Source organism: Ambystoma mexicanum, chromosome 3q (assembly GCF_040938575.1).
Source record: "Ambystoma mexicanum isolate Mex_15411 chromosome 3q, UKY_AmexF1_1, whole genome shotgun sequence".
Classification (NCBI taxonomy): domain Eukaryota; kingdom Metazoa; phylum Chordata; class Amphibia; order Caudata; family Ambystomatidae; genus Ambystoma; species Ambystoma mexicanum.
Genome location: NC_090926.1, coordinates 31,160,097 through 31,180,456, shown reverse-complemented (window position 1 = coordinate 31,180,456; position 20,360 = coordinate 31,160,097). Strand labels below are relative to the sequence as shown.

The 20,360-nt window shown below is 44.6% G+C and overlaps 1 protein-coding gene across 1 annotated transcript in view; it reads right to left on the bottom strand.

Moving 5' to 3' along the window:
* The window catches only part of PLA2G6 (phospholipase A2 group VI), an 840,871-nt gene that overhangs the window by 119,357 nt on the left and 701,154 nt on the right, over positions 1–20,360 (bottom strand). The window contains exons 14-16 of the mRNA XM_069652989.1: positions 10,147–10,301; positions 9,791–9,958; positions 9,332–9,405 (exon numbers count right to left, since the gene is read on the bottom strand). Of these exons, the coding sequence (XP_069509090.1) occupies positions 9,332–9,405; positions 9,791–9,958; positions 10,147–10,301 (397 nt within the window). The remainder of the gene's footprint in view (positions 1–9,331; positions 9,406–9,790; positions 9,959–10,146; positions 10,302–20,360) is intronic.

The window sequence follows — 20,360 nt, the reverse complement described above, 5'->3', positions numbered from 1 at the left end:
TTCTTAGGGCTGGTCTGCATAAGATAGGGATTACGTTCGAAGAACTGCCTAATGCTACATCTGTGTTGAACTTACCTCTTCTGTTGCAGGTTGTGGTAATTTTCTCCCCTTTCATCATCATTAGGCTAAATGCCTTTTGTATATATGTTACATAGTGAAAAGCGTGTGTGGTAACTGTTTTATTACTGTGGTTTATTTGTGTTTAGTTATAAGGCATATAATACATGTATTTTTGATATACATCTGTCTAAGAGTAATCTGTGGAGTTTACTGTGTGTGCTCATTGTGGGCTTTCGATCACTCTCACCCCTCCTGAGACTTCGGGCCTGATCACAAGTTGGGCGGTAGCCCTTAAATGCACCGGTAACAGTTTTACCACCGCATTAAAGGGTCTGCCCAGTCTCGAGTCTAGCGTGTTTACCCCCAGCTCAGAGCTCGGGATAAACACACTGGAAAAATGCCCATTTTTTTTGGCACAATTACTGCCAGTGGTATAACTGCATGTTAATTGCACCGGAAATTCCCCATTGGGTCCAATGGACCCAATGGAGAATGGGGAGTAACTGTTAACGCCCAACCCGTGATCCGGCTGTAATACCGCCAGACGGGTGGGCGCTAACGCAAATAAAGTTCGGCGGTATCCCAGCCAGGATACTGCCCAATTCGCGATATGTCCCTTAGTCTTGACCGGCTGCCAAGCTACCGTAGATTGGTCTGATTTGTCCAGAGGTTTCCCCCTGTCCTACTAAACTAGGGTGGCCTTTTAAACTTCTGCCCACCAGGTCAGAGTTTAGAAATCCATCTTAACAGCGGTTAAAAGATTGTATTTTAAATGCTTAATCAGGTTTCACTAAGGGACATATCTTTCTCTCTCGCTCTCTATCTCTCTCTGTCTCTTTCTCTCTCTCTCTCCCTTTCTCCCTCGACTCCCTTGTCTCCCTCTCTCCCTCGTCTCCCATGGACTTTTCCCTCACTAGCCTGGGCATTGCTAAATCCCAAGGTGGTCACTAGAGATCGGTAACCAGTAGCTTCTATGGTCTAGCTGGTTACTCATGAGGGCCAAAAGGCAATCCCCTTCTCCATCTGCCTCCCTTCTGGCAATTTCTATGGGGCTCCTAAAGAGGATGCCACAAAGACTAAAAAATCTTAAAAAGGGGTACGCCTTGTGAGGGCGTCATGAAGCAAGACACAGATAACAGATTCAATGCTCTAAATAAAATACTTTTATTTACTTAAATGTCAGGATAGTTCAAGGCCTAACTTGCCCTATGCTAAAGTGGGATTTTCCAACCTAAAGAAACTAAGGATAGTCTAAATCAGTAAGTTCAACTTAAAAGTCTGTGTGTGTCCAAAACATGTACTTGCCCTCACAACTAAAGTTAATCAATGTGCAAGGATGTCAGAAAAAAAAGTGTTACAAATAAAGTTCTGAGATTCTTTCAGCTCTTAGCTTACTTTCCAGTTTCCCTTCCCCAAGTCCTAAACAGTTCAAAAAGGTCTAGGCGTTCTGTTCCCCAAGAAGAGAACACGGTTCACAAGAGGCCTCGGGGTTCTCTTCCCCAAGTCATCAGCTCTTCCAGTTTGTAAACGTATAATGAGTTCAAGCCTCTTCGTTTTTAAAACCCGTTCCAGGTCAACTTTATAATCCTTCAGGCTCTTCAATAGTTCATACAGATTGCTCTCTTTCTCATTCACTTCAGCAATCCTATTCCAAAGTGTAGATTCTTTATCTGTACTTTCCTTGGCTTTTTCCAAGCAGTGTATCTTCGGTCTAGGCACAGTTGTCGGACCACAAGGTCTACCCATTACCCTTGGCACTCCGTTAGCTTTCCGTATTCTTTAGGTTTCCTTGCCAACATAGGATGCTCTCTCACTGCACCTATGTGTTGGTTTACATTGACTTTGGATTCTCCTTGGCAGTCTCTTGGCTTTGCCTCAATGTGTCCTTCCACAAAACTCACTCCGTGGTGCACACTTTCTTCCAGCACATTGCTTTCATAATATTCATAAGTGCTCATCCCTTGCTTTTCACTTTATTCATAAAGATTCATCAATTGCCCTTAAGTGTTCATGACTTGCTTTTTCACGTGGTTCAAAACAATTTACTTCATAAATGTCAATTTCTTATGTTTCACACTTGTTTTCACTTAATTTGTAAGCCCATCAGAACTTTCCTTTAATTCGGTATTCAATAATATTTGCTTCGCATTCAATTTCATTTACTTTCAATTCGCAGCTTTCTCAATATCCAAAACCCCTCACTTACGCTTTACTATTAATTGTTATACTTTTCAGTTCATTCGGCATAATCATATGCCCTGCTGTAGCCCCAGGAGCTCCACGGTACAAGTGTTCCCTCTATTTCACTCGCCGGAACTCGTCCGCTCCTCCTGGGGGTTCTCTCTCTTCTTTCTTCTGGCATCCATCAGCACGCGTACACTTCTCAGAAGCCCGGCGAGCAGTGCTCGCCTACTTTGTACCTCACTGCTCGTTGCTGGTAGGTCAGCTCTTCACTCGAGGATGCTACCAGTCGCCTGCAGTACTTGGGAGTCTTCTGTAATCCACAGCTCTGTCTGTGGGTACAAGGCAAAAGAGACTCTGGCCACCTCGACCCTCTCAGAGCCAGCTAAAGCCCTGGCGTCCCAGTCTTGCCTCTGCAGTAAGTGGCGTCCTGTCCTTTCAGCAGCTCTCTCCTGGGCAGGATTCTTCCCCTCTTAGGTCAGTTCCACTCAGGTCGGTCTCTCCCAGTCTGGTTTCTCTCCCGATGCCTTTCCTGCAGGATTCCACCTGCTTGCTGGCGGTTCCACCTTTCATGCACCTGTGACCTGTTAACAGGTTGCAGTAGCAAGCCCTTGATTTCAATTTCCTGACCACAATTACTTCTATTCTCTGGCCATGCCTGATGCTCGCAATAGTCTTCAAGTCTCTTCCTCGTCTCAGTACCAGAGTGGCATAAATGAATGTTAGTGTGTACAACTCCTAGTTGCCTTGTCCTCATCCCAGTACTAGAGTGGTGTGACTGAGTGGAAGTAAGAGGACATGACTGGTAATAACCTATGAAGGTAGGGGGAGGGGAGGGTTTATTCTTACAAGTGAAAGGGGGATACCATGTATCACCGAAAGACATCCTCTCCCCAATGTCCCTCCACACAGGTGATCCTCCCTCGCATCTCCAACCCCAAGGTCAGGATCCAAGAGTGATGGCCCTTCCCTGGCCACCTGAGAAGAGCATTCAGGGCGAGTAGATGTGAGGATTCCCTCACAGCCTTTCAATCTCCATGGTCTCACTTAGCCTTGCCATTTCAAGCCCTTGTAATCCTTGCCCTAATGCTCTCTCCTTTCTCTCCCTTCCTTCTACTCCCTATCCTTCTTTCTCCCACTCTCCTCTTTCTGTCCCTCTCAGTAAGTCTCTCTGTTGCTCCAATGTTCTTCCATCTCCTGCTTCTCTTCCTAGTGCTCCAATACTCTACCCTCTCCACTCTACTACTCTTCCCACTGCACACTAATACTCTCCCCTTTCAGCTCATTCTCTACACTGCATTCCACCGCTCCTTTTCCCACAGTCACCCTTCGTTCCCTCTCCCTTTCACCTGGTCATTCACTTGCACATACAACCCATACTCTTAGCTTTAATCTCAGTCACTCTGTTCAGTCACCATACATACACACTCTCACATACAAATACCACTTTCTTTCACCAACCAATACCTCACTTTGCACACGCTCTTTAGACTCCTCCTCCATTCTGTGCTATTTCACCTCCTCCATTGACCTCACCCGAGCGACCGACGCTGCACCTCTTTATACTCCCCCTCTCCCACCTACTTCCCAAGTGCCACTCACTATCCGGTTTTCCCTGTGGTTGTGGCATACAGGTGCACGCCTTTGAGAACCAAGCCCTCCTCCAATGCGGGTCGGACAGAGTTCTGCAATGGGGATGCGTGAAACACATAATCAGTCTTAGAGTTTGTGCGCATGTGGTCTATGAACGTGTACCCCCCTGAGTTCTGTACTGGCAGCAGTGATGAACCCGATGGAGTCATCATTGATTCTCCGGCAGTGACCTCCTCCCATGTGGCCAGGGGAAGGCAGCCGCTACCTGATCCTGGGGGAAGCTATATGAGGGAGGATCACATTGGGGAAAACAACCTCTGGGGAGATGTTATGGCTTTATCGAGTGAGACATGGTATCACCCAGGGCAACGTAACAGGTATTCTGGAATAAGATAAGATCTTTAGATTAGCTGCAATAGTTGCACAAATAGAGGTTCACAGAGATGATAGTATTTATCACGGTGACACTTTCAGCACAAGGCACTTTAAATTGTTTTTTATATGTGTTTAAATGTACAGCTGTATTTATTGTTGGTTTGTATATTTGTTGAGTTACCGTCTAGTGTATATGAAGGGTGATAAATATTTTACTTAAAGAATATTAAAAATGTGTTTCGAAAGAATCGAAAACTGCACAATTCATATGCAGATGTGTTAAGGAGTTAGACTCTACCTATACAAGAAGTCCAGGAGGGTTTTTGTTTACTTTAAAAATCACATGGGGGGAGACAACGTCTGGGGAAATGTTATGGCTTCATTGAGTGAGACATGGTATCCCCCATTTTCTCTTGAAACTAACCCTCCAATATCTAATACCCTCATGGCCTACTGTTATACACCCACTCCTTCTCCCATGAAGAATAAGGCGATCACCCTCTCCAGTTCCACCTATCATTCATCCAAGATTCATTCATCATTCAAGACTACTTAAAATGTTCATTCAAGTTTTCCAAATCAATTCCCAAAAATGGACTTCCTTTCCCAGAATGACCACGGTATTGGGACGAGGAAGAGGAATCCAGCAATACAGAGCGAGGAAGCCCACAAGCCTAGGAAGTTTAAAAAAAGGGCAGTAAAGCAGAGAGTCGTTGTCTTCTCCTGGCAGGAGAGAGCTGCATCTCTCTGTGTGGTTGAAGAAACCGAAAGGCAATTACCAGCATGATGGAGCCAAGCGGTTCACCACTAAAGAAAGAAGAGGCTACTGCACGAGAAGGATGCGCTGCGTGAACACCAGGAGCTGACGAGAGACTCCCAGGCATTTGCAGGTGACAGAGAGCAGTGCTTCACTTACCAGAGCCCGGGACAACGAAGATGTGTCAAGTCTAAGCCGTGAGAACTGAAGAAACCAAGAGGAAGCAACTTCGAGAAGGAAGTAGACAGAAACGCTTCTCCAGTTGACCGCAGGAGAATCCAGGAATGCCAACGAAAGCCGATGAGTCCACCCAGAGGCAGTGCAGATCCCGGGGCGTATCGGCAGCCAAGATGAATGCAAGTAATTGAACAACAAGCAAGTGAGAGAGAAAGAACGCATAACCATAGTATTAAAAGGGGAATTAAGTTGCAGACAAAACCCTTACAAGCAGATGAATATAAATTGTGCGAACATAAGAGAAACCAGGACCGGATAATAAATCCGGAGGACATATTTACTAACAAAGTATGTGTGCAACTTTGGGGAAGGGCTGAAAGCCTGTGTGAATATAAGAAGACCTTGCAGGAGAGTATACTAGGCAATCACAAGTATGTGAATACTAGGCAATCACAAGTGTGTTAATACAAGAAGCCCTGGCAGGAGAGTATACCAGGCAATCACAAGTATGTGAAAACAAGATGTCCTAACAGCAGGGTATACCAGGACACCAAAACGGTGTGAAATAAAGAGATCCAGAGAGGAAACATCAGGACTAGAAAAGGATTGTGTGACCAGGTGTTCAAAAGAGACACAATTGCAAAGTCAGACAAGCTGGTACATCAATATTGTTGTGGGCCAAGAAAGGCACAAGGGAAAGTTGAATGTGAAACTTCAGAGAATGAAGAGGAATCCAGGGGAAGGGAACCACCCTTTGGAGCAAGGACCTTTATCCTTGAAGAACCTTTGTGTTGGAGCCATTTATTCTTCTTTTGTGAATTTTTATTTAAACCTTCCAAAGTTAAATTTTTATTTAAACCTTCCAAAGTTAAATTTCTTGTTTCACTTTAGAGTTTAGTTTTAGTGTGACGGTCAGAATAGACCTTTGGACACAGGGCAGTTTTGTTTTGGACATTTTGACACAGACAAATCCTTAGTTTTTGGTTTAGGTAGGGAAATTCATCTTAGACAAGGGTCTGAGAGGCATTTTCCCAACCTCCTTTTATTTTCAATAAAAGTCTTTAACCAAAATCATGGCTAACTTGTGTCTGAGTTTCATTCCTGACTCCTCACACAGCCCACAATTAACTTAGTCCCTCTGCAAGTTCTCAGATTTGTGGTCTGGAGCCTCTGGGTTGCTGGTTCACAGCATGCAGAACTACTTGTTGCTCTCTGCCGGCTCTCTCACTGGTGGATTGTGTGTCCCCTCCTTCACCACCAGGACTTTTGTGCTTTTTGTGGTCCTAGAAGAGAAAAGATGCTAGCAAGCATTTTGTATTGAAGGTATGGGGTGATAACAAGTGGTACTGTCATGCCATGTGACGCCACCCATCGCCTGAGCGCACAGTTGCATCCCCCTTCCTTACCTGGTGGTTGGAGCCTCTTACACCATTAGCGCTGGTCCTGGTCATGGCGTGCGGCCAGACTCCAACCTTCTGGAGAGGTTCAGCGATTACCATCCATGCTCTTCTGATAGCATCCTTGTTGCTACTGGGTGCCGCTATAATGTGCATGCGCAAAAGGCCTCTGTCTCCGGCCGGCACATGTACAGTACCAAGTGTTGTCCCCGTTGCCAGGAAACATACCAGGAAGCCTCCTCTTTGCCTAAACTGCTCATAAGCAGCCTCCGGGTTCCTCTCTGTGCATCTACACACTTATTGTACATGCTCTGAGGTCTGCTCTCTGTCCTCTGCTGTGACAGTACACATCTCCTTTAGCTCCTTGCTTTCCTCTGTTCTGTTCTCTTCTTTCTTGTTCTGCTTTTGGCCCTCGCTCTTCTTGGCCTTGTTCTGCCCTCTCTTCTGCTCTGTGGTTTTCTCTGCCTCGCTTCCTTGTTGCACCTACTTCCTTCAATCCCAGCACCTCGTTTCAGTGCATTCGCTGGTCCTGCCCACATTAAACCCTGAAGTGCTGTCCTGTGGTGCAGGGAAACAGCATAAGCTTCTCACGTTTCACCCCTGTGGTGGTGGTCTTGTGTTGGCTCTCTGTATCAATGTTTTCCCATTACTCAGGAACCTCTGTCAAACTCTGAATTACAGTTATGCGCTATAGACACTCTGTGATTACTGACAGGTACTTGACATTTGTAGCCGGGCACAAGTAGAAGGGACAGAGACAGGGGCCGACCCTCCCAATTCCCACACCCCATCTCTGGAGCAAGACTGGCTGTGGAAAACACCTTGGAGGGCCTCCTGTCCAAGGTTGAGAGGGGTCTCCATCCCCTCCTGACAGGATCAGCACCCTTCCCCAGTCACACAGTCTCCCATAACATTGTGCAGGCGTCGATTTAGGCGTTTTTTTAGAAACACAATTTGACATGTAGGTCTGAGGAAATATGCAACTTATTGCTCTATCCCAGAGTGACTCTTTATATATACCAGAAGAAAATGTGTTTGTAATTCTAGTTCTCCATCCTCCTCCATAGTTCTTCATTGAATTCATAATCACTAAATATCTCGGACAAAGCGTGAGAACTTGGAGTAAATAGAGGCGTTCAATATTCAAATTAAAATGGATTAATTTCAATGTTTTTTATTAAGCCAACAAACTAATGAAAAAGCACCAAAGTGCTGCTTTAAATCTGATCCACATCTTCTTTTATAGAATTAAATAAAGAAAAAGGGAAGCAAATAGGCAGCTGCTTCAGAGTTCTACAATTAAGTGCATTGACAGTTCATCTTTTCCAGTTTCTCAAGAGGACGGACTACCTCTTTCTGCCCAAACTCTTTCTAAAGTATTTCGGGAGGAAGGTGGCTGTTTATAAGGGGCTAATCATCACCTTCTACTTAATTTGTCATTATGTCTACATCCAAACAGACCTCCCACCTAGAACTGGTGACTCTGGGGTAGGATAGTGGAAATAAGGGTGGGCGTTTGTTTCCTTTCATTGAGAAGACATTTCCCCATGTACACCTGTCATGTGCTTTCTTTCTTTCCAATCTTCAATTTACCTAAACATTTTTCAAAAAGAAGAAGGGAGAAGTGCTTCTTTTTTTTCGTTTTCCGCAATTGGGATTGATTATTGTGCTGTTTTCTTCCTGATTCTTAGCTTAGCTGAAAACCGTTCTAAAAAGGGTTTTCAGCTAGGCTAAGTGCAATGTACTACTGTACATCTAACTGTCCTACACACAAATATAATTAAGAAATACAAAACTGTGACAGGCTCTACCAATGAAGGGGAAGAGGCCGCCTTCTCTGGTAATGCCATAGAGTACCAATTCAATCCTGAACCGGAATACATTTGGAAGGACCAGAGAATTCAAAATTATATGGCTTTCCCTTCTTCTACTCAAGACACAAGCGTAAGCATCAACCCCAACGACTCCCAATGTTGGTATTTTTTCAGTGAGTGTGTTCTATCTTCCCCTGAAAATATCCCATGAGCCAATGCAAGTCAATGGTCAAATTTGATTTCCCCTCTGAGCGGTTCCTCAAATTCTGCCACTTGAGTGGTTTAATATTTTGCTATGTTTGTACAAGTGGAGCTGCAACAACTCACATCTTGCTGAGCATCATTCTTACACTAAAGTGACTCCTGATGCTGGCTCTGCACTGGAGGGCATGGGCACAACCTGAAGTCTGGTACCCAGCAGACGCCTGCCACCAGGCTCTTTACCATGGAGTGGAACCAGTCTTCTCATTGAGGTCTACCTGAAAGTTCATAGTTTTTTTACGCTTAATTCCATTTCCGTGCATGCTGAAGCACGAGTTGCAAGAGGTCGATAAAGACGTTTGTCACCGGAAATTAGTGTGGACATAAACCCAGCGGTCTTAAGCAAGGATGTACTGGAAAACAGGCAAATACAACCAAAAGCCTAACGGCTCAATAATACAGCTACATCTGGATCAAAACATCTATGTGTGCAGAAAAAATAAAAAGAGCTGATGTCACTTCCGGGATGACACATGTACAGCTCCACTCCAAGTTTAATTGACGCCATCTGATGCCCATCTGTGGAATAGCTAAACAAAGGTCTTTTGGCTGGTGATATTTCTACATGAGAAATCTGAAGGGAGAGCTACACATTACAAAAAGGAAAGGCTGCGTGTCAAAAGCAATGCTCTGCACAAGGACAATGGTGGAAGGAAGAGTGCAGATTGTTAAATTGTGCCATTCAGAAGCACTCTATTCGCGCTCTCTGGTCTTACCTGAAAAAGGAAACATCCACCATTTCACACCATGCCCGAGCTCTCTCCACTGCAGGGCCATCAGAATCTGTGCACTGCAAGAGAGTACCATATTACCTGACATCTGTGTTCTTGAACCACTTTCTCCCATCTGGACCTTACTTTCCTCTTTGAGCCCTTACACCTCCCCCTCACATTCCCCTACTGTTTCCCTTCTTTCCCTTCTTTACCTCTAAATCTTTTCTCCTTTCATTGCACCCTGAAGTGCGCTATCGGCTCATTTCCCAACTGCCTTTCTCTTAATAATATCCCTGAACGCATCCTTCCTCTGTCCCACCCTTCATTTCCGGTATTTTTCCTCTTACCAGTCCCCTAAATGATGCTCTTACCCTTCCACTCTCTGTCATATATACACCTGCTTCTATAAGTAATCTCTCCACACTTCCCTTACCCACCCAATTCAATACCCTCTATACTCACACAGTCCACCACCATCTTGCCAAGCTCACGGGCTCCGAAGACAGTCTTGGCCAGCTCCCAGGGATTTGTGGGTCGAAAGACATCTACTGAGTTCACTTGGACCTGGGGAGGCTTCCCCGTGCCTAGAGAGGCCACGACCCCCAGGGGCTTCACAAATGCACCTCTCCCCTACAGGACAGTGGGAAAGGTGTCAAGAGACAGTTTCCTAACAGTGATTTCACAGACACTCATATACATTTCATATACATTAACACCCAAGAGGGAGACACATAAATGTAACAACACACTTCTCACAGACTCCCATTTACATTTATCCCATAAACAAGAAGATATGACAGGAGTTTCCCATTCCACACCTTGCGTCGCAAGTCCTTGTTGAACTCATGAATCTCGACCATGGAATCTAATGTTGGATTATTTGAAAGCAGACCACCGTCCAGAAATCGGCCAATAGGACGGAAGTAAGTAGGGGCAGCGCCACTGGAGCGAGCCGCTCTCCAAACCAGCTGGTCTGTGTGAGGAAAAGATAAGTAAGCATGAGTGTGAGGTGTGTGCACGCCCTAACCCGCCCCAATGCACACACACACAGCACTGCTGATGCATACATATTTTGACCTGCTCCACCCATGCGAATTTATGAAACTCCCCAGAGTGCACAGTAAATGCTATATATTGCAGGCATATAGCAGCCCCGGTTATACTAGTGCTGTTGCCCACACAAACAGGTTTCCTATGCTCCATAACTATGAACTGCAAAAACAGATGGATTCCTGTACTGGGTCCATTTAAAACTATGCTGATGAACCGCAATCTAAACCAGCAGCACCCTTTTCTATTAAAGGACAAATCCCAACATGCAGTTCTGCAATCGCGCCTCTGTCCTGATCTGCTATTCTAATACTGACAGTCGTACACAGCTCTGCTGAGGAACCTCTGTGTGTTTGTGTGTGTGTGTGTGTGTGCATACAATGCAAAAACACAATGTATGTCTTTGGGGTTTCATCAGTAGGGTTACATGGAAGTACGGTTTACCAAGACTTCTCTAAAAAATGCAGCCTGGTTTGGAGGCCCAAGCAGATCACTACCCTCTAATCCCTTTATCGTGAGCACATAGATATGCCCTGATAGAGTAAAGTAACTGCACATTAAGTAAATAGGGAAAGTCATGGGCAGAGTTAAAGTTGGTTTCATATCTTTGTAGAGAGATAATTCACCCATCCTAGGGTCCAGCAAGTAGCTGGATGCACTGTGAAAGATTACACATCATCATACATTCACTAGCGGGTGGCCTGTCCAGGTGATGTAATTAAAACCATTTCACTTTGATGGAATGATAGGGGCCAAGCAATGAGCTCTGTTGTAATCTAAAGGATATGTAGATACAACCACATCACCCAGCCCCTCATTAACCTTCAATGGCTCCCACCTTCAAGTCTTGCTGCATCATCTATAAGGCATTCGCCCTCAAGTCACCCAGCTAGCTTGCGGAGAAACTCGGCATCTGTGGCGGACAGCACACCACCAGAAGCCAGGACACGTGCCGACTTGAAATATGCTGCTGCAAAAAGGAAAGGACCAGAAAACAAGCCTTCTCTGGCTATGCCCCAAGACTATGTAACCTCCTCCCTGTCAGCATCAGACTTGCCCCCATGCTTCTACAATTCAGAAAATAACTCAAGACCCTCCTCTTGAAGGAATATCTCCACCTCAACACTTAGGCCATCACATAGCCCCTCGAGCCACATGACTCGGTAGACGTCACCTGCCCCTCTCCTGCCACCCGGTACAGATGTACCCCTCCACTGTGCCCCTCTGTATCCCAGGCCCTGCTGTATATCTGTTCTGTTGTTACCTCTGAAAAGCGCTCTGTTATGCATCTGTACTGTTGTATACCTCTGTAAAGCGCTCCGTTATGTATCTGTATTGTTGCATACCTCTGTAAATCGTTATGTTGCTTCTCGAAGCTAGGTGTGCACTCAATAAATAACATAATAATAATAACTCATTTTTAGCATCTCTAGGGTAAGGGGGAGCACAACTTACAGTATAAATCGATAAGCAGAGCCAATTAAATGTATGGCGCTTGGAGCCCCGCCATGAACAGATCTTTCTGAGGACTGTTAGGCAATATTGTATGCAGTACCCTTTGGGTGCACTACGATAACCTTGACCTCCTGGCACTAGGGACCCAACCTTTGGTATAATTCTGAACTACGCAGGTTGGTAGTGTGGCTGAGCAGCCAGGCTTATCTCAAGAGGGGTCAATGTGAGCAGTAATTTTGTGACCCAGAGATTCGCAGTAGCAGGTATTCAAAACACTTGCACTCAAGGTTTCTTGATAAAACAATTATTAATTTATTTCACAGTTAGTTGTATAAACAGTTAAAATACACTTCAAAACACACTCTGTTTCTCTAAATCAGATGATACCCACTGGGAATGGCACACAGACACTTCCTACACCCTCAGGTGACTTAAATAGCTAGGACACTGTGGGCATTGATATATCACTGGTACATTTAGAGCAATACTAGGTTTGGTGCAAAAGATAGAGGAATAAAACAAAGGTTAACAAATAATTCACAAACAGGTAAGTACTTTTAAAACCTTCCAATGCAGAGTAAATCAACCCTTTCCTGGGGGAAAGGCCAAAGCACAAAGTCAGAGGTTAAGAGGAGTTTCTCAGTGAGCCCGGACATCCAATGTTAATTGCACAATGTCAAGGGGAGCTGAAGATCTTTGTAGGTAGGTAAAACGTTTTGCACAATGTTTTTAGAAATGTTTGTAGGAAACAGAACACTTGAAAGGCCTCAAGCTGGGAGGCTTGTGAGGGGCAAAGCTTTAGCAACTCTGCCAGGTAACCAAGACAGGTCTCAACTGAGAGCAAGTAAGGCTACACAACAAGAGGTAAGTTCTCTTAGACTTTACAGTACCTCTGGTTACAGGAAATGGTCCCAGCTGGCTTCTGTTCCTGTACAGGTCTGCAGATCCTGTTGTTCCTGAGCCTCAGTCGTGGGGACAAGAGGGAGGACGTCTGGGGACTCCTGCTCTGCAATGGGACAGTCAGTGGCAGGAATGGGCAAACTTCAATTCAGCGGTTCTTCAGTGTTTCAGCTCCTCGCGTCTGACAGCAAATAGCAACACTGTGGTTCTTGGATACCACTTCAGACTTTCCTTGCTTCTGGGGTCCAGCACTCTGTTGAGGTGGCTCAGGCTTGGTCAGTCCTGCTTCAGGGAAGTCCGCAGGATCTTCCTGGCGCTCAGATCCGCTCAGGTCCGACTTAAAAACAACGCACACAATCTGTTGTTCCTCTCCCTGGCACTTCGGTTCCAGCAGCAGGAGCAGTGGAAGTACAGACAGCTCCGAGAGGATGTCCAGACAGGTTTACTTTGGAGTTGATTGCTCCCACCAACTCAAAGGGAGAAGTCGTCCTGGCAGGGCTTCTCTAGTCGAGGCGAATTTGGAGCTTCAGCACAGCACCGGGTAAAACCAACGGTCCAGGAATTGCAGCAGGCGTCTCTTCCAAGTTCTTCTTCGGCTTCCTCCATCGACTCTGCTTTCCAAGCCAAAAAGCCTTGCCTTTTATGCAGGTGTCTCCCATTCATTCCAACCTAGCTGTCAATCACACAGCAAGGTGGCTGTCCTTGTTGGACAGCCAGCCAGCCAATCACCTTTGGGTGCATTCCTGTAACCAAGGGGATTAAGCACAGGGAGTTTCGGGCACCTCCCTCACTTCCTGCCCCTGCCAGACATAGTGGAGCCATAGGCGGTCTTCACTCGTGAACCCTGCCAAAGACAAAACAAACAAAGGGACAAAACCTGGTTTGGCGCACACAGTAAATCTCAAGAAGGAACTTTCCAACAGAAATGGCAAAAAAAGAAGACTGGGCCATTTTGATAAAATGGGCACCCGTGGGTGCTTTACCAAGGCTGCAATTGCAGCCCGCGGTAAAAACACACAATGGTAGTAAAAAGTAAACCACTGCCACCATTCATTAATTGTAGAAAGGGTAACATAAAAATGTTACATGAGAAACTAGACAAAGGGGATACTAAGTAACCTCTCCAGCACAAGTAACCCCTCCAGCACCCTATGGTAAGATAGTGTGTGCTGGGTCTAGAAAGTTACAAATTGTAAGTAAAGTCAATTTCACATCACTGCTCTTGGATACAGTAGTTTATTCAAGAGAAGGTATTTAAACCTTTGGGAAATCTAAGAGACTTCCCTGTACCACTGCACTGAAGGTGCTGTGTGTCACAGACACCAACGATAAAAAACACATTGTCCAAATCACATAGAAAATACACGAGAGGGTGAGAAAAGGGGCTCACTCTGCCCAGGTTAGAAATTAAAAGTCCTGGAGTCCAGCAAAAGGGCTGGGAGTCTATAAAGTAGAGAGGAATTAGCACATTTCTGGGAATTCTCCCTAACAAGGACAGATCAGAGATGTGAATTCCGAAACTTAATCAGTAGCTCAAACAATGAAAGAGAAGATTGAGCAAGTCGTCCTGCCCACCACTGGCATTACAAATGCCTACATCCCACTCTTTTATGCAAACATGAAGAAAGCCACACCACATCTCATGCACACTTGCATGTGTCATTCTTTCACTGGATGCCTACCATGCATACAAGGACTGAAGCACATATTTACGGAACCCTTCATTTGCTTGTTTTGATGATTCATTTATATGTACAAGTGATGGGGCACTAGGAGGCCCAGCTTATTTGATCCTGTTTTCTTTAAGACCCACACAGACAAAAGATATTGATTTTGCCTTTAAGATGTGTTTGGGTCTCTACCCTTTGAATCACATTATTTCAATATTCCTCATTATTAGACTGGGAGTCTTTTATGGTTAAAAGTATTTATGTATTCAACTACCAGTAGCTTTTATAGTGCTTGCCTGTCATTTAATGACACCATGGAACCATGGTGTTTCATGTGATATCAGGGCAGAATGTTAGAACTTGAATTAATGCCTAGTTGGAGTAATGTGATTCATCTGAATTATAAAGATGGGGTACTTGGCAATAAGACTCTTATTACATCTAAGTACAATCCTGCCGCCTTTCTGTAACAATGGTGATGTGGACCATGCGAAACCAAGTCACAACCTCACTATATTTGCTAACCCAAAAGAAAACATGGGTTCAGTGGGGAGTGCAGCTAGCCTCATTTCAACTGTACCTCAATGCACTTGGACGACAGATTCAGCTACGACCAAACGAGGTCATATTGCCCAACTGACTTGTGAGCTAGTCCTACAAATGAGGCCAGAAAGTGGGGATAGAGGTACCCCGGTGATCAAGATTACCCGCTATGTGAAATCAAACCTGGATATATATGGCTTATCCCCCATGCTTATACCCCATTCGCAGTCTCTTTGCCCATGCCAACAATCACCTGTATAAAGAGAAATAGAAACACTGTTTCCCAAAGGATCCTGACCCCATGCGCATGGATCATGAGCAGAGTTCGCAATCCAGGCAAGGGGAGGGCTAATGGGCACATGCTTGTGGCCCACAAAGTGAGCCATGGACTGTAGTTTACCGTAGGTTTGAGCATGCCAAGCAGGCAATTTGAACTACAAACAGATGGCATCATGGAGAGAGAATACACATGTCGGGAGGGGAAGTGACCACTGCAAAACCAAGCAGCTGCAATGCCAGGGCCATATGATTTAAGGATGGTGGCCAAGACATTTATGCCTTCAGCCCACAGGACCACAGGCCAATCATTAAGGATTCCTTAACTAAAGATGGGTAGGGGCAGGGCCAAATGACATGAACCAATCCATGGGCCCAATCCTTCTGTTCTCCTGGTTGCAACTGCTCAAACACAAAGTGAACTCAATTGTTGGTCCAGAGTATTAGAGGGGGTCAGACATTCTGGTTAGTGTGGAAGTTGGAAACTGTGTGAGAGTGAGGCAGAGCAAAGAAATCAGCAGGAAGTGGAACGCGTACAAGGAAGGGAAGAGCAGAAGGAAGGAGACAGAAAGAGGAAGTTAGTAAGAAAAGCTAGGGAAGGAAGAATAAATCACAAATCAACTAGAGAAAGGGGGAGAGCAAGGAAAGAAAGCAATCAAGAGGAAAGAGAAAGGTCAGAGAAAGAGAACTATCATGGAGTAGGTAGGATTGGGGAAAGTGAAGTATTGGAGAAGGGAGAGATGAGGGGGAGTAAGCAGAGATGCAAGCTGGAAAGAGGAGAAAAGGGGAAAAGGAGGGAAAGTGGTATCAGGAAGAAGGGGGGAGTAGATGCTGGTCCATAAGAAAGCCAGCACAGAATTGACTACGATAAGGATGCCAAGAAGCTGAAGGGCAGTCAGGGGGTGGAAGGTGGACCATCAAAGGGAGCCATGAAAGGTACAAGGTTTACACACTGCCAGAGCAGAGACCTTAGCAGAAATAGAATGCCAGTGACAGAGGGAACCAAACCCATGGAACTCATCCTGACCTATAACTGGAGTTGGTTGTTGAACCTCCACCTAAGGTGCTGACCCTATCTGAGATTGGCCGAGCCATTGCCTGCACTTATCAATTCTACAGCCCTCACTGTTTTTGTTGAAAAATATCTTCTTTTTTTATTTCTATTTGTATTTGGTCTATAAACAACCTTTACAAAATTTAAAAGATTCAGAAACTAAAAACATGACTTCATAATAATACAAGTCAATTTTAGCATAGATTTTTATGAAAAGAGAACCTTTGCAAATCAGACAAGAGTTACAGGATTTCTTAATGCTCAGTCCTTACTTCAGGTAATCATTCTAATTCAATTTGATGATATCTAGCGCGGTCTAAAGAACCACACACACATTTGTCAAAAAACGTACCACTGCTATCTCCAGAGATATCGAAATGCCATGCTTAATTTCCCACCACAACATCTCAGAATCTACCCTCTCAATGTTGTAAAAATATTTGGAGAAGTTGTTAATACGTTCTGCCATTAACGGCATACAATCTAACAGGAGATGTCTAAGTGTTTCCATATCATTTTGATGATGACAAAGCCAACATGCATAATGCTTATTCGGCGTCTCTAAATAACTTTTTGTAGATCTTACTTCAAGAATTTCTCACGTAGGGCATACATTAAAGCGGAATCTCATGATCCTGTTGCACAGGATTTTGCTAGGATATTTTATAAAATATGGTTCCAATAGACTGGTTTCTGATATGTGACCAGCTGATAATAGAGCTTAGTTTTAACAACCTTATCCAAGGTGATAGCCCAATGCGCGTATTGTAATAACTTCTTCACGCAAAGTGGATTATTAATCAGAATCTCAGTTCCAAGACCTGAATTGTCCAGAGATGCTTTACTCAATACCTCTAATTTTAGAAGTAGGTCAATTCCAGAATTTACATTCTTAAGACAATGTCACAAAATTCTATACAGGTTGTCCCCCGAATCATCAACTATTCTTCTATAAAGAGACATCTTGCGCCACAAGACCCAAAAGTCACAAGAGAACAATCCCAGCTGATATCGTACTGCTTCAAAGGGAACTGATTTGGGTAGCCAATACATAGTTGACTTCAACATTTTAGATTCTATTTTAGAAATTTCAGAGAGTATAGCACCAGGAAAGAGTTTTAATCCATACACCATTTTTGGAGTCACTTTCAGCTTAAAATAACGCAATAGTGGGTTTATTGAGAATTTTTCACATTTGTTATCAACTTTTTTCCATTAGGGCTATTTGTGGCATACATTTTTGCTGAAGATATTCTCGGTACATATACTGTTTATTCTGATTAAAAATTGGAAAACCTAGATATTTAATCGTTGCCTTAACCTGCAATTTTTCCCTATTCAAAAACCATACCTTCTCTTTCACTTCTTTAGCATATGATAAAATCATAATAACAGTTTTGGTTGCATTGATACTTAATCGGTTTGCAACCGTAAATTTATTGAAAGCCGTTATCATGCATTGTAGACCCTCTGTGGACTGGTCTATTAAGAGAAAGTCATCCGCATATGCAATCCACGCCACTGTGGAGCCTTCAATGTTTGGATGAATGAAACCACTCTCATCTAGACAATTTCCTGCATCAGAGACATAGAGATTAAAAAGGGCTGGGGCAAATATACACCCTTGTCTTAATCCATTCGAAATATTAATTGGAGAGGACAAGAGACCATCCGTGTTTAGTCTAATTTGAATCTGCGAATGCAAATATAGGTGGACAAGTATAGATAGAATATTCTCAGGCATCCCAAATGATTTCAATTTGCAACAGAGTAAATCCCTGTCCACAAGATTGAAGGCCATACTCAAGTCGATGGCTGCTAAATAAATAGGAGAAGAGTCTGCCTTCCAGGCCCTATTTTGTAATATTGTCAAAAGGAGGTCCCCAACTTCCGTCCCGGTGGATTTCCTAAAACCATATTGTTGTGGTTGCAATATGGATTTTTATTCCATCCACTCATTTATTTTTGTTAATACTAGTCCCGCGAATATCTTAGACTCAGCGTCTAGTATTGCAATTGGGCGGTAGTTTTCGGGTGTCAGGAATAAGGGTAGGAGTGGAGGTCCAGGACCCATGAGGCGCCCGAGACTGGAAAGATAGGGAATTGGTGAAAAACTACGATTCCCAGCAGTACGTGGGAAGAGTTGTAGTCATCCGCCGTGTGCGCGTGTGGCCAGCTGACTGTGATTAGTAACTGCTTATTAAGGGCCAACGGCGCACGGCAGGTGTGGCTTATTTTGTGTGTGTGCATCATGTCTGCGGAACGAAGGAGCTTCACGGACTCGTATTAAGGAGCGGCGGCGGAAGCTATGGAGAGTTGCAGCAGGAGGGGCATGGTGAAAAGGCTGCCGCTGTTACGTGCCTCACTATACGGCGTTCGGGTGGGCTTCCGAGCCTCCCGGACCTAAGATAAGTAGAGATGTGTAAACTGCTGTCGGCATTTGTTTAAGCACACGAACAAGTGTCTTGTGCACTGGGAGGGGCCATGTTCCAGGAGGGCAGTATTACAATACGCTAGAATTCGCTTTGCTGAAGAGCACAAGTGCACAGTGGACAGTCTGATTCAGATACGATTAATTTGTAAACATTTATGCATATGGGCATGTGTGCACCAGGTCCTTCCTCTCAGGGTTTTGGGCGGACAATGCTGCAATTAAGAGTCCAGGTTTAGAAACAACATTGGGCAGGAAGGATGAATGGTCAAAAATGCTGATGTGTTATGTTCTTTTTCCTGTGGTCACTGTTTATAAGTGTTGCTTACGCCAGCCCCTGGTGCCATGTGTTATGTTTTTTCACAGTGGGTTCAGTCCCAATTGTATGTTCCATCCTGCTTGCTATGCATATTGTTCCTACTAGAGAATGAATTTGGTACATGTATCAAGGTGTATTACTTAAGTAGATGGTACAGGTTTTCAAGGAGTATTAGGCAGTGTAGGGTTTGTTCCTGTTACGTTCCCAGTCCTATCCAAACTAGATTTTCCCTAACCCTCTATCCGGTGTTCCTAAACACCCCCATCCTGTCCACAACCTCTCCCTAACCCTTTTCCCCCCACTGGTTGCCACGTGGTGTCCTGTTCACTATACCAGGCACCTGTGCCAACCACGGTGGGAGGGTCGACTTCATTCGGCTTCTGTGGTTTGGGGGAGAGTGTCGACCTCTCTTCCCCATCTTGGTATATCTTGACATAATAAGCCACCCTCATATTGGGATACTTACAACCACCCAAGACAAATGGAAGCGACTTCTCTGCCTTTAGCCGATGTGCTAAAAGCTATCCAAGATATTCAGGTAGAATTAGCTCATGCTAGACAAGAATCTGATAATTTAAAGACACAAGTACAAAGTTTGGTTGCTCAGAGGACTCCCTTTAGAGGGGACTAGCGCAATGGGAGCCGCCTCTTCAAGTCAGAATTCCACCGTAATTGTCCAACCTCCTAGTAGTGTACCCTTGGCAGTGCCAGAACGCTTTCCAGGGGACCCTAGAAAATACATGATGTCCCTTACACAGTGTAAATTACATTTTTCGTGCAAACCCACAGCCTTTGAGACAATCCAGGCTCGGACAGCTTTTGTAATTTCCTATTTGACAGGAGATGCCGCAGCATGGGCGATGCCCTTGGTACAGAAAGATGATCCTCTGTTATATAATTGGGATGGGTTTTTGGAGGAATTTGGCAGACTATTTGATCGAAGAGAGGTGTCTTTAGCTCAGGATAAGGAATTGTTGGGATTAACACAGAGAGCGAGAGATCTAGTAACTTATGTGACCCAGTTTAACAGGCTAGTGATAGAGACTGAGTGGCCGGTGGCCAAACCAACAGTATTATTTTACCAGGGACTACGTGAGGAACTTAAAGATGCAATTGCGCAAGTGGAACCCCAACCAAGAACAGGTACTGCCATGATAGATCTAGCCTTGAGGTTGGATCATCGCATGAACAAGAGGAAAGGTGATAAAAAGAGACTGGAAGCAGCGCCTTTTGTACGATTAGACAGAAGTAGAGGAGGAAGGACAAGTGAAGTGGAACTAATGCAGATTGGAAGTGTAAGAAGACCATTGTCGGTGGAAGAGAGGGAACAACGT